The sequence below is a fragment of the Lathyrus oleraceus genome, chromosome 3 (genome assembly GCF_024323335.1).
Source record: "Lathyrus oleraceus cultivar Zhongwan6 chromosome 3, CAAS_Psat_ZW6_1.0, whole genome shotgun sequence".
Lineage (NCBI taxonomy): Eukaryota > Viridiplantae > Streptophyta > Magnoliopsida > Fabales > Fabaceae > Lathyrus > Lathyrus oleraceus.
In genome coordinates this window covers 291,349,589-291,363,900 of record NC_066581.1, presented here as the reverse complement: position 1 = coordinate 291,363,900, position 14,312 = coordinate 291,349,589, and the positions used below count along the sequence as shown (strand labels likewise).

At 38.1% G+C, this 14,312-nt stretch overlaps 1 protein-coding gene and 1 long non-coding RNA gene across 2 annotated transcripts; both read right to left on the bottom strand.

Annotated features, from left to right (window-relative positions):
• Nucleotides 1-420: 420 nt before the first annotated feature.
• On the bottom strand, nt 421-2,191 carry LOC127127139 (uncharacterized). Its single transcript, XR_007805244.1, has 2 exons — nt 1,542-2,191; nt 421-806 (listed from the first exon to the last, which is right to left on the bottom strand). It is a non-coding gene; the product is annotated as an uncharacterized LOC127127139 (long non-coding RNA).
• A 1,445-nt stretch (nt 2,192-3,636) lies between these two features.
• Nucleotides 3,637-4,560, bottom strand: LOC127130916 (uncharacterized). The gene is made up of 3 exons (XM_051059871.1): nt 4,053-4,560; nt 3,812-3,968; nt 3,637-3,651 (listed from the first exon to the last, which is right to left on the bottom strand). The coding sequence occupies exons 1-3, from the start codon at nt 4,526-4,528 to the stop codon at nt 3,637-3,639; spliced, it is 648 nt and encodes a 215-aa protein (XP_050915828.1). The 5' UTR covers nt 4,529-4,560.
• Nucleotides 4,561-14,312: the final 9,752 nt, after the last annotated feature.

Below are 14,312 nucleotides of genomic sequence, written 5' to 3'. Positions count from 1 at the left end.
TGCTTATTTTAAAAAGAGTATACTTTACATTTCAATAAATATTACTTCAAAAAAAAGGGGATAGAAGGATAAGTTGGTTCTTTATCTAGCACTTACATATCTATCAAAATATTACAAAACAATACTGAAAATTAAAAAGAGGAGAGAATTCCATTAAGGTGGGAGTCCCACGCTCAATTCTCTTCTTCTCACGTTTCATCTTACCCTTCATCCTACTCAAGTCCTTATGCACGCCACTACTACCATCACTATATGCTGCAAAAAACGACAAGCCAGTGGCTTATCAGCATTACATATACATCGCAAACATTACCACACATCAATTCAAATCAGCAAGAATAACAAAAAAAACAAAAACTCAGTATGTAACACGTGAATCATGCGTAACATCACACATTTTTGGTCTAATGAAGAGGATAATTTGGATTAAAGGGTTGAATCACCATTTTTTTATTTTATGGAGGAACCATAAGGCCTGAGTTAAAACTTCATTATTAAAGGCACAAACATACAAACTGTGTTAATAAGTCCTATGATCTATACAAATTCTAGCTTATGATCCAAAAACATAATTTTATTACAAGAAAAATCTTCAAAGTTGAATATGTATATCACTTGATCACTATCACCGCCTACACCCCAAGAAATTACAAGACTATATTCTGATAAACATAATGCAACCTGCAGAACTCAAAAAACCAGTCAACAGAAGTCACCAAAAAAAAGTCCTAAGACAACACCATTTTAAATTTTTATGTCATGAAAGATCAGGCTCCCCAAGGCCAATCACGATCAAAATGCAACACCTACAGCAAAAGACAAAAGTAAAGAGAATTAAGGTTCTGCATACAATACACCAAAGGACAAACAAACTCAAAATGGCAATGAAAACCAAAAGTCATTACTAGAACGGACTTCCTCAAACCACTTACTGCATAACATTACATGAAAAAAGATGAAACCTGACATGAAAAATCCTTCAGTTACATAAACAATTACCGTAGTAAAAGCCCCTCAATGAAAACAACAGAGCCATGATGTGGAGGAGTGGAAATTATAATAGAAATTTTCCCACGACAAACAGCATCACAAGGATCAAACAAGCAAATATATGAAGGAAAGGAAATTACAAATTAATACAAAACCATGGGACCACATAACTTATGAAAAATGCTCACTCACTACAAACAAACACAAAGTTGCTCTTAACAAAATCAGGAATGAACAATTGGTCCCCATAAAATATTATATGAAATCCCTCTCTAACGGATTATTTTTGCCCACACAAAATGCGTACATAATACCAACACCTAATGGTTCCCTCTATAAATAGAGAATTCCAATCATTGAAAAAGGGGGAGAGGCTATCTTTACCCTGTAGAAATTCTTCCGCAAACCACACTAAAGCTTAAAAATACTAAAGGTAGCTAAGAGCTCCTCATTTAACCGAGATATATACTGGACAGGTTGAATCGAACACAAAAAGAGAAGTTGAAGGAGAAAATCGATTGGACAAGGCGAAAGAAAGATTGAACGTTTACCTGAAAACAGACCATGTCTGTAAATTTCGATCTACATTTTCTCATCCTTGTATTTCAAAATGTTAGAATTGGACCGTCTGACTATATTCTTGTTGTATTTTCTTCTTTCTGGCGGACTCTTGTTTTATGAATATGTGCAAAAGGAACTTTGACTTTTTTTCTTCCATGGAAATCTGTTGTGTGATGCTCCCTGTTTTCTGCATCAAATTCCAAATACCATTTTGTTGTTTTTCTAAGGGTAAACTGTATTTCTAGGTTTGAAAGAGTTAAGTTTGAGATTCGGATCTGAATAAACGGGTAACAATGTAGAAAGAGATAGATGTGGATCCATATTTAAAAAGGTGATTGGGTTTGTGTTGGGTGTAAGGAGGTCAGAGGCATTCGAGCGCCAGAGAAAGTGGTGGCGCCTCCTCCGACCGCCATCCTTCTCCAGCCATTTTGATCGAAGACATTAGAGAGAGATCTGAGGTTTTATTTTGTTTGAAAATATTGGAGAGAGAGAAAGGAAATCGGAGAAGAGAGAAAGGGTGAGTTCATTTTTGTTCAGAGAGAATCGGTTGTCTAGGAGGGGGGATTATCATATGTTTTAATGTTCAAAATAAAGGTTTTAATTAGAGTTATGTAGTTGTGATATTATATTTTAAAGTCAGTAAATAATAATTTATTTTTCTTTAAAGTAATAATTAAGGGTGCAGACAATTTTTGGTCTTCCCCATGATGTGTAGATTTCCCATTCATTACATTAATATTGCTATCACTTTTGGTATGCGACTTGGGCTGATTTGGAGAGATCGTGGGCCTCCGGCTTAACTAGGTTAAAAAACATTTACCTTCTATCTCTACAGTTAGTCCCGTACCCCTACATTTAATTTTTTTTAACCAAAATACCCTCACATAAATAGGGTATATTTTCCATTTCAATTTTTTTTTACCATTTTCGTTGAAGAGATCCGGAGAAGAAAAATATTTAGCTTTTTTGCATTGTAAACCGGAACACTCAGAGTAAGTCTTTCGGTTCATTAAATGTATACCGGAACACTTCTCTAAAGAGTTCCAGTTTGTTCCATTTTAGGGGCACTGAACCGGAAGTCTTTTAGAAAGTCTTTTGGTTTGGAATGTTGTATACCGGAACACTTTCTTAAAGACTTCCGGTTTGGATGATGTATACCGGAACTCTTTAAGAAAGTGTTCCGGAAGGCATTTTTTTTTACTAACCGGAACTCTTCTTTGAAGTGTTCCGGTACGTTTTTTTTTTTTTTTAAATTTAATTATTTTTTAAAACATTTTTTTTGCAGTGGTTCGAAGACGAGGTGCAGATGGTAGGATTCCAGTCCGCACGTTAGACCGGGGTGCATCTTCATCGGCAGCGGAGCCGGCTGGATATCCAGGAGGGTCGTACGATACGTCTCTTTTGGTGAAGTACGAGCATCATGTTGCTCGACATTTATGGTTCGGTGAGGTAAGTAAACGGGCTATATTTGAAAATGAATAATAGTTGAATATAACATATTTTATTTTCTAATATGTGTTTTAACTTTTTTTTAGGAAAGAGGTCCAAAGAAAGAGTTGAAGGTTGCTGGACATGGACTGAAGTTGACTTCTAGGGTTCCATTGGCTCTTCCACCACAGATGGAGAGTTGGGTATCTAGATCCGGTTTATCTTCACTGCAGAGAACCAGTTTGAACAAGATAGACACAAATCTTGTCTCTGCATTTGTGGAAAGATGGCATCTAGAGACATCTTCATTTCACATGTCGTTTGGTGAAATGAGCATTACTTTAGATGATGTTGCATGTATACTTCACTTGCCCATCAGGGGTGTCTTCTAGAGTCCTCAGGATGTGACTGAAGAGGTAGCTGTTGAACTTGTTGTTGACTACCTATGAGTGTCACGGGGTCAGGCACAGTCACATACCCTACTCTTTAATGCCCTTTTCCCAATAACATCTAATGACCTAAATCGTCTCCACAACTCATCCATTGCAGAAGTCATATCCACCTCTGATCCATCATCTTCACCTACCTCTAACTCAACTTCCATAGTTAGTTTCCTCCAATGAACATGAACAGCATCAATGGGTATCGGTATACCACTTAGTCTGTATCTTCCTAACTCACAAGCACAAGGTAACCCATAAGATGTTCTAAGAGTACAACCACATATCTGCCTGTTAGTTCCAACATAATCAACTCTCAATAACTTTTCAGCAATACGTCTCAAAGCAGCTCGAGATACGGAACCACGCAAATAACCATAAAAGGAACTTACGTGCGCGTGCTCAACTTCGTAAAAACTCTTTTGAAAAGAAGCTCTAATGTTTCCCAGTTGTAACCTCAAGTTGTTATTCATTGCTTCCCAACATTTGACCATGTCACCTATACTGTTTCCTAACATCTGCTTTAACTTCCAATGAGCAGATTCAACCCTAAAAATATTGAAAATAACACATAAAAAATACATAGAAATAATATCAGATATAAAATAACACATACAAAATTATAAGACGTACCGATTAGTCGTTGTGTTACCCAAATGTAGCACTCGATTAATCCATGCTCCAACAAATCTATGCCTATGTGGAGTCAACCATGTGTCTTTCACATAATTAATAAATCCACTATAATCAACACATGCTTGCTCAAGTTGATGCAACCGCTGACCATACTCAACCTCATCACTAGCCCAGACAACTTCCATCCATAATGTGTCTATCGTCTTTTGCAGGTCATTCACCACATGTTGTTTGCATTTGGCACCAACGTTTTTGTTAATGTGAAATCTACATAGCAAATTAATCGAGCTGGGAAACACAACTTCAATTGCTTTCATCAAAGCAAGATCTCTATCTGTCAAAATCACTTGTGGACACATGTCTTTCTTCACAAACAACTCTTTTAATTTCTCCAATACCCAGCAAAAATTCTCTGTTTGCTCAGACTCCATATACGCAAATCCAACAGCAAAAGTCAACTCGGTCGATGTCATGCCAACAATTTCAAACAAAGGTTGTCTATATTTGTTTGTCTTGTAGGTGCTATCCATAACTAACACAATCAGAAATATATTCAACAACTTAACTGAATCAGGATGTGCCCAAAATATCTCTCTCACCACTTCCGAGTCATCCTTTTTTCTACTCCAATACACATATCCTGCATCCTCAATAAGCTTAAACAGATGTTGTATCTCACTCCTAGGACCTCTTATCTCTTTTTGTATCACACTCTTATGCTTGTATACTTGCGTAATCCGAGTGACATTCTCAGGATAATTGTCTTGCAAGGAAAGCAATACGTGTCTAGGTGCTACATGTCTCTTTGCCAAATCAGCGACATGTTGCTTCTCATCTATGGTCAACCTACCAATAAACGAATGACCTTCTAATCTATCAGGTAAACCATGATTATGTAACCCATATTTTACATCAATCTTCCAACCAGATCCATCTTTCGCCGGAGTTGACCTGATTTTAAATGGACATCCACATTTCTTCGACGCACTTTGGGTACCACTATTGTAAGGCAAATTGTCATACAACATACGATCATAGGTTTCGATGATGACAAATGACCACCATGGATGAATCGGCATTGTCGATTCCACCTCTACAAAACAAATGCAACATATCACCTATCATATCCTTTTCTATGCTCATCTAAACTACTATATTTCATACAACATATGTGGATAAAATATGGTCATGACAAAATGCATGAAAGCCACAAAAATATAAATTTTTTGCAGATTTGCAGGGTTTGAGTCGACCGCGAGGGTCAACGCATGAACCACGGGTCAGCGCATAACATAGTGCAGTTGGTCACGGGTCAGCGCATGGAGGCTTGAGTCGACCACACGTCGGCGCATAACATAGTGCAGTTGGTCACGGGTCAGCGCATGGAAGACTTGAGTCGACCACAGGGTCGACGCATGAAGCTTTCACTTTCCCACGGGTCAGCGCACGCCGACCTATGGTCGATGCATACTGATGCATTCTTTAGTCTGTCCAAAACTGCAGGCCATGCATCGACGCATAGACCTGCTATGGTCGACCGCTCGTGCACAAATTCAGTTTTTGAGTACTTCCCACTCTGTTTGAAAAGCTGTTAAGTTTGGTTGGTAGGTTGGTTACTATATATAGAAGTTTAGTTACTTGTATCAACTAACATTTGTCAAATTGATTCAAGTGTTCAAAGAAACAAGAAAAAGTGAAATAGGTGTCCAAGATTCATCATCTTCATCTTCAACATTTCACAACACATCAACTACACACAACCATTTTTGAAGTGCTTTGTGATTGGTTAAAGGTGATAAGGTTCGAAGCCGAGATTGGGGAATCCGGTTCGGGTTGAAGCTTGTGACAGGTTTTTTCTTGAATAAAACCGTTAGGGTTTTGTCCTCCAAGACTGGTTTGTGTTTGGGGGTTTTTGGACGAATTCTTCATCAATTTTCAGCTGAGCGAAGGTGATTGAGAAGAGGAAGTCTTTGTCAATCTAGTAGCGGATTCAGTGAAATTGAAGGGAAGATTCCGGGTTCGATTTGTTGTAGTTGAGATCAGCCGGGCCGAGGGTTTGAAGAACTGAGGGTTATTCAACAAAGGGGCTGGAATCGGAGGTCTATCAACAACAATCGAAGGACTTGATTCACCTTGAATCAAGGAACAAGAAGTGGAAGCAACATTCAACGTCTTGAGGATTCTGTTGTATATTTGCTTTGCAATCCTTGTATAAATGGTTAAATTCAACAGGTGATATCTATTAAATCATCTCAATTCTAGTTTTAGAATTGAGGGCAGACGTACCCCGAAGCGAGGATGACGGGGGAACTGCCTCATCAAATCTTTGCCTTCTCTAATTTTCTGCATAATTGTTTTTAGCTTAAAAATTAAGTGATTTTAGTATAAGCACTTTTATCAAACCTTGATATTAATTGAGTAAGAGGTTAAAACTCTGTTTTTGAATCCAAAAGTACAATAGGATATTGTGCTAGATTAATTGGAATCACTTACTCAACATAAATATCACTTGGAGTGTTTTTACACACCAAGTGTTTGATAATTTTCCTAAACCAAAATTATCTTAGTTGTGCATCTAGTTTGGTTTGCTCTTTGAATCATTGGAACTAGGAATCCTAGCTAGTGAAACAAATCTTTGATTGTGTGACGAGTGTAGTGATTCGTATTTTACATTATCACAAATCCATAGGCTTGACGCATATCCGGTTTTCCAATAACAGTTCGTTTTAGACTATATTTTCCTCGGCCGCTTCCGCACTTAAAACAAATTTTCAAAACCAATTTTTAATTGGTAGCGCCGACTCAATTTTTAATTGGGATCTGTTCAACCCCCCCCCCCCCCCCTTCTAGATCCGTGCCATAGTCTAACAAGTGGTATCAGGAGCTCCGGTTCACTCCGTGCTTCAAAATATAACTTTGATAGAAAATGGCTAACGAACCTAAAGGGGCTTATAATAGAGCTCCCGTTTTCAATGGTGAAAATTATAGTTATTGGAAAGACTGTATGCGGGTGCACATAAATTCCATAGATAGAAAAATATGGAACGTTATTCTCAATGGTCTAATTGAAATAACCATGACCAATGAGAATAATGAATTAGTGCCTAAGCCCGAAGCACAATGGACCGATGATGATGAAAAGAAATACAATTATGATTGGAAAGCCAAAAATATCCTAATCTCCTCATTAGGTGTAGATGAATACTATCGTGTATCCCATTGTCCTACTGCTAAGGCCATGTGGGATTCACTACAAATCGCCCATGAGGGGACGAACAATGTTAAGTTGGCAAGAATCAACACACTAACACAAGAGTTTGATCTCTTTTTCATGGAGCAAGGGGAAACCATTGCTGACATGCAAAAGAGATTTACTCATCTTATCAATCGATTACATTCACTAGGTAGGCCGGTTTCCAATGATGTTGCTACTAATAAGATCTTGAGATGTCTTAACAGGGAATGGCAGCCCAAAGTGACCGCCATCAAAGAAGCGAATGATCTTACCATATTAGACTTGACAACATTATTTGGCAAACTACAAGAGCACGAACAAGTACTCTTGAGCCTAGAACAACATGAAAAGAAAGAAAAGAAGGACAAAGCAAAGGTGAGTGAAAAGAAATCCATAGCTCTTAAGACTTCCTCCTCGAAGTCTCAAGTAAAAGAGCAAAGTGATTATTCCTCGAGCGACGAAGAAGAAGAGGACAAGAGCGAAGATATGGGGTTGTTCGTTAAACGTTACAATCGTTACGTGAAAAAGAACGACATCCAACATTCCGAGAAGAACTTGGTAAACTTCCGGAAACAATCAAGGTACTCTAAAAATGATGACTCAAAAGGTAGAATGACTAGAGGGTCGTGCTACACTTGTGGGAAGCCCGGTCATTACAAACCGGACTGTCCGATGAACAAAAAGACGAAGGAAAAGGAATCATCCAAATCACATAAGAGATCATCAAAGCCAAGGAGAGCATACATAGCTTGGGAAAGCGATAGTGACTCCTCCGATGATGAAAGTTCTAGTGATGAAGATGAAGCCGCAAACCTATGCCTATCTGCTCATCAAAAGAACAAAAAGAAACAGGTACGACATGCTAAATATGAAAAATCCTCTAGTATGTCTCATCATGAATTACAAGCTGCTTTTGATACTTTACACTGTGAAGCTAAAGAGGCCTTTAAAAGGCTTGCCTCAAATAACCAAATTTTTACCCATTTGGAACAAAAAATTCGAGAATCCGAAAGGAAACTTGAGGCACTCAAAGCTTCTATAGTAGAAAGCACAAAAACAGGTTGTGAGGACCTTAGAAGTAGGATGATTAACTTTGGGTGTGATACTTGTTATATTTGGCAAGGTGAAGTAAGAAACCTAAAGGCCAAACTTGACATGGCTCTTGAGCCCAAGATTACCTTTGCAATCGATAAATCAAACTTTCGAAAACGTATGGTTAACCCATATCAAAAATATAAATATGTTATAAAGGATGAAGACAGCAAAGGTAATCAAAATGTTAATTTCTCTTGTCTTTATTGTTGCAAGAAAGGCCACTCCATTGCTAAATGCAGATTTAGGAGATTCTTAGTTCCTAAAGGCATTTATCAATGGCTGCCTAAATGCAACCATTTCGTTACTCACCATTCAGAACCCAATAAGCCATTGGGTACCTTCTTGTGTTAATTGCATTTCCATAGGTACAATGCCTCGAGACCACCGAAAGAAGATGGGTTCTCGACAGTGGATGCTCAAGGCACATGTCAGGAGACATATCACTCTTCATTGACTTCGTGGCAAAGAAGAAAGGATATGTAACCTATGGTGACAACAACCGTGGAGCAATACTAGGTAAAGGTAGTGTAGGTAACCCTTCTTCCACTACTATTTCTGATGTATTGCTTGTCGAAGGTCTTAAACACAATCTACTTAGTATCAGTCAATTATGTGACAAAGGATACAATGTATCGTTTTCAAAAGATTGTTGCAAAATTGTACATAATGATGATAAGAAGAGTACGTTTAATGGCCTGCGAGTGAATAATGTCTATATGTTAGACTTGAACGAAGTATCGTTAACAAGTGACAAATGCCTTGTAACAATGAGTGAAGATTCATGGTTATGGCATAGGCGTTTAACACATGTTAACTTTGACTTACTAAACAAAATAGTCTCAAAAGATCTAGTCTTAGGTCTCCCCAAAATAAAGTTCACCAAGGATCACCTTTGTGATGCTTGTGAAAAAGGGAAGCAAACGAGGATCTCATTTAAATCCAAAAATATCGTTTCAACAACGAGACCTCTCGAACTTCTTCATATGGACTTATTTGGGCCGTCTAGGATTAAAAGTCTAGGAGGAAATTATTACGGTTTCGTAATAGTGGACGATTTTTCTAGATTCTGTTGGACTATCTTTTTAGTAAGCAAGAGCGATACGTTCGCCACCTTTGAAAGGTTTGCTAAGCTTTCCCAAAATAAATTAAATACAAACATTATTTCAATTAGAAGCGACCATGGGGGTGAGTTCGAAAACCATTTATTTTAAGAATATTGCGGTAACCATGGTATCGATCATAACTTCTCCGCTCCACATACTCCTCAACAAAATGGGGTTGTGGAGCGTAAAAATCGAATTTTGGAAGAATTGGGAAGAACAATGATTAACGAAAGTGGTTTACCGAAATATTTTTGGGCCGACGCCATTAGTACGGCGTGTTATGTTTTGAATAGGGTGCTCATTCGCCCCATTCTAAATAAAACACCGTATGAGCTTTTAAAAGGGCGAAAGCCAAATGTTTCTCACTTACATGTTTTCAGTTGCAAATGTTTTGTATTAAATAATGGAAAGGAAAACTTGGGCAAATTCGATTCCAAGGCCGACGAAGGTATCTTCCTCGGATACTCTCAATCGAGTAGAATATATAATAAACGATTACTTGCTGTGGAAGAGTCTGTACATGTCACTTTTGACGAATCCTATCCGAGAAACGTCGGAAAGGGTAGTGTTGTTCATGGTGCAGGTACATCTACGGAAGACATACTCAAGGGTGGCGAGTCGGGGATTGATCAACCCGACAAAGTCAAAGTTGAGGAGGATAAAGATGTACACCATGAGGAAACCGAGGTAGCTCATCCGCCATCAAACGATGATCTCCCTCAAGCTTGGAAGTCTCCCAAAGACCATCCAATTGACAACATTCTCGGAGATATATCAAAGGGTGTTACAACTCGATCGAAGCTAAGTAATTTTTGTTATCACTTCGCTTTCGTTTCACAAATGGAACCTAAAAACCCTAAAGAAGCCCTACTCGATGAACACTGGTTTTTGTCAATGCAGGAGGACCTAAATCAGTTCACTAGAAATGAGGTTTGGGACCTTGTCCCTCCTCCGCGAGGTCATCGAGTAATCGGCACCCGATGGGTGTTTAGGAATAAGTTGGACTAAAACGGGGTAATAACCCGTAACAAGGCGCGTTTAGTCGCGCAAGGGTATAACCAAGAGGAAGGCATCGACTATGAGGAAACTTATATGTCGGTTGCCCGACTCGAGGCTATACGCCTTCTCCTTGCCTTCGCATGTGTGAAAGACTTTAAACTATTCCAAATGGATGTTAAGAGTGCGTTCCTTAACGGTCACATAAATGAAGAGGTCTACGTCGCACAACCTCTGGGTTTTGAATCTCATGAGTATCCTGATCATGTTTATAAGCTAAAAAGGGCTTTATATGGTCTCAAACAAGCTCTTAGAGCTTGGTATGAGCGACTAAGTAAATTTTTACTCGATCAAGGTTACTCAAGAGGAAAGGTTGACACAACTCTCTTCATTAAACGTCAAGGAAAGCACTTGATATTAGTACAAATTTATGTAGACGATATTATATTTGGGTCTACTAACATGAATATCGTGAGAGAGTTTTCGGATCTTATGCAGGGTGAATTCGAGATGAGTATGATGGGGGAGCTCACGTACTTTCTCGGTCTGCAAATTAAACAACTCAAAGAAGGAACATTCGTGAGTCAAACAAAGTACTGTTTGGACCTTATCAAGAGATTTGACATGGCAAAAGCCAAGGCCATTGACACCCCCATGCCAACATGTACAAACTTGAATAAAGATGAAAACGGTAAGAGCGTAGAGGTAAAACGGTATAGAGGTATGATTGGATCACTTCTCTATCTTACTGCTTCTCGTCCCGACATTATGTTTAGCGTGTGTATGTGCGCAAGATATCAATCATGTCCCAAGGAATCCCATCTAAAAGCTGTCAAACGAATACTTCGATACCTATCCGGTACTCCGAAGTATGGACTATGGTATTTTAAAGGTAATGATTGCTCATTGGTAGGTTTCTCCGATTCCGATTTTGCCGGTTGCAAATCGGATAGGAAAAGCACTAGTGGCACTTGTCACTTATTTTCAAATTCCTTGGTCAGTTGGCATAGCAAGAAATAAGTTTCAGTTGCCTTGTCAACCGCCGAAGCGGAATACGTTGCCGCTGTAGCACCTCAAATTTGTACCCCCCATTCATGCATTCATTTCATTTTTTAGGTCATTAACATTACATATTGCATTGCATCATGGCAGTCAGAACTGGCATCAAGAGAATTCCTCAGTGCAAAAGAGCAAGTTTTTCCTTGAGATAAAGGCCACATGATTACTCTAAAGAGCTTATATGAGCCAAGGGTCATTTTGAAGTAACTTTTCCAAGTGGTAGAGGCCCAAAGTCATCAGTGTATTCCCAGGTCATCTGAGGCCCATACAAGTCAACTGTGCAGTCAACTAAGGGCTTTGAGGTGGAGAAATGGTTTGAGACACTTCATTCATGTCCAAAAGAGGCTTATTCATCATGTCAAACACATACCTTGAAGAATTTGAAGCCAAATCAAAAGTTTCCAAAAATGGAAAGTGACCTGTAATTTCAAGTTTCCAAAAATGGCAAATTTTTGGACCACATTCAACTTGACTTTCCAACATCAAAGAAGCTTCAAATGAAATTTTGATCAACATGAAAGTTGAATATATTTCTCTCCCATTTCCAAAAAGTCCAAGATCATGAGCATCTGATGAGTGGTTGAGAAGTTATGGTCCAATGATTACAAAGTGTACATGGAACTTCAAAGTGACATAACTTTGGCTACAAAACTCCAAATGGAGCCACCCTTTTTGCAAATTGCTCCTTGTGACCAATATTTTCCAAATCTATCATTGCATTGCATGAAATAAAATCACATGATCATTTGTCCATGCATGAATAATTTGGAGGGAAAATGCATAATTCAAATTTGGTGCATTACACAAGCCATTTGACCATTCCATCATGTTCATAGGGTGGTTTTAAGTGAAAAAGAAGATGGCATGTGCACTATTCACGTGCACATGTCCATGCAAGGGTGCATTGGCATTTTTGGTCATACACCTCATTTCTCATTAATTTTCCATTAGCCAAGCCTAATTGTGATTAGCAGCATAATTAACAGGTGATATAAATAGATAATCCTAACTGTTTTGCATAGATGACACATTCTAGATCTCAAAATCTCATTTCCCTCCAAATTTCTCTCAATTGAAACTTCAAAATTCTTCACATAACACATCAACTTTCTTGCATAATCGTGTTCATTAAGCATCATTGAGTGCAAATCAAGCATTGGATTGAAGGTTTTGGTGAAGAATCGAGCTGCACAAGTACATGAAGATGAACATGGAAGCTTCAAATTAATCAAGATCCAAGCCTTTTCAGCTGATAATTCGTGCATAAAGCTTCAATACACAAGTTAAGGAGAAGATCTGGACATTGCTGGAGCTTGAATCCACTGTTTCATCATTCTGTTCTTCAAGAAGGTTGGATTTTGAATCTCATGATTCTTCATTCTATTGCCATGTTTAGGTAGAACTTTCAATGCTGATGATCATGATATAAATAGAATTTGAAATGGATGAATATTGAATGAGATATGCTGAGTTGAAATTTTGATGTTCAAACTGTTTTCACTCGATCCGTGTTTGTTATTGAGAATTTGGCCAAATAAATGTTGGATTCGTGTTCCTCATGAAAAGATCTTTCGATCCATATATGCCATGCTGTTTTCTGGAAATTTTTTGTATGATGCTCCGCCGGACTCAATGAAGAAGACGGTGAAACGCCGTGGTCCACCGTCCATGAACAGTACCAATGGCTTCTGGTTCATCGCGCTAGGGTTCACTGTAGAAGCGCCTTGAACCAACGCGTCTTGTGTTCGATCCTCGCCTGACTAGTTTTATTTTTCACTTATGATTTCCTTTGCCTTGCCAAAACACAACGTTTCAACTTGAAACGCGCTTGAACCTTAACGTCCTTGGTTCGATTCTGGCATGTGTATTTTTGGAATTCCAATTGTTTTTTTCAGCGCTTCTTTTGACCTGCAAGGCCTGAGTTCGATTCCCTTGGCATAGCATTTTCCATTTCTATTTTTCTGAGCGCGCTGGTAGTGACTCACCATGCCTTAGTTCGATTCCTTCATGATGCAATTTCCAATTTCATTTTTAAATAACTTTTTCCACATGTTTTCCATTTATTTCATTATTTTCATGCAAATTGAAAAAATCACTAAAAATAGAAAATGAGTCCAATTTGATCCACACTTTTTTCCACATGATTGTTGTGATGTCTATTATTTTTTGATATTAATTTCCTGATTTGATTGTGGCTGGATTTTTAAATGTGTTTGTGTGATTGAACATGGTGCAAATGTGACATGTGGTACCAATTGATTTGTGAAATGCTCCTTGTTTGTCCAATTTACTTGAAATTTGACATGCTTATTCATGACATATAACATGATCTTTTGGCTTTTGTTTGGCATTTTTACCATTCACCATCACTGTTTTAGACACATGGACATGTTGTGTAACATTTGGTGTCATATTCTTGACCTTATACTTGTGCATTTTCATTTACATGTCATACTAGCTCTTCTGGACTTCATTTTTGGTATGATGCTTGTTCATTACATGTTGGTATCACATAAAAATTTTCATGATCATTGGATTCATTTCTGTTTTAATGTGTATTTTCCATTCTTGATGTCCAATTGTGATCACCTTTGTGTGCCTTTGCCTTATCTTGTTCATTGGATGACCTTGCCTTATGATTTGAGTTTGGTCCTTTTTAGGACATGTTATTTCTTGATTAAATGTGCTTCATGTTGAATATCAACTTCTGTTTTGACTTTTTGCTTTGCCTTTGACCCTAGTCATTGCACTAGTGGTTTGTACTTACCA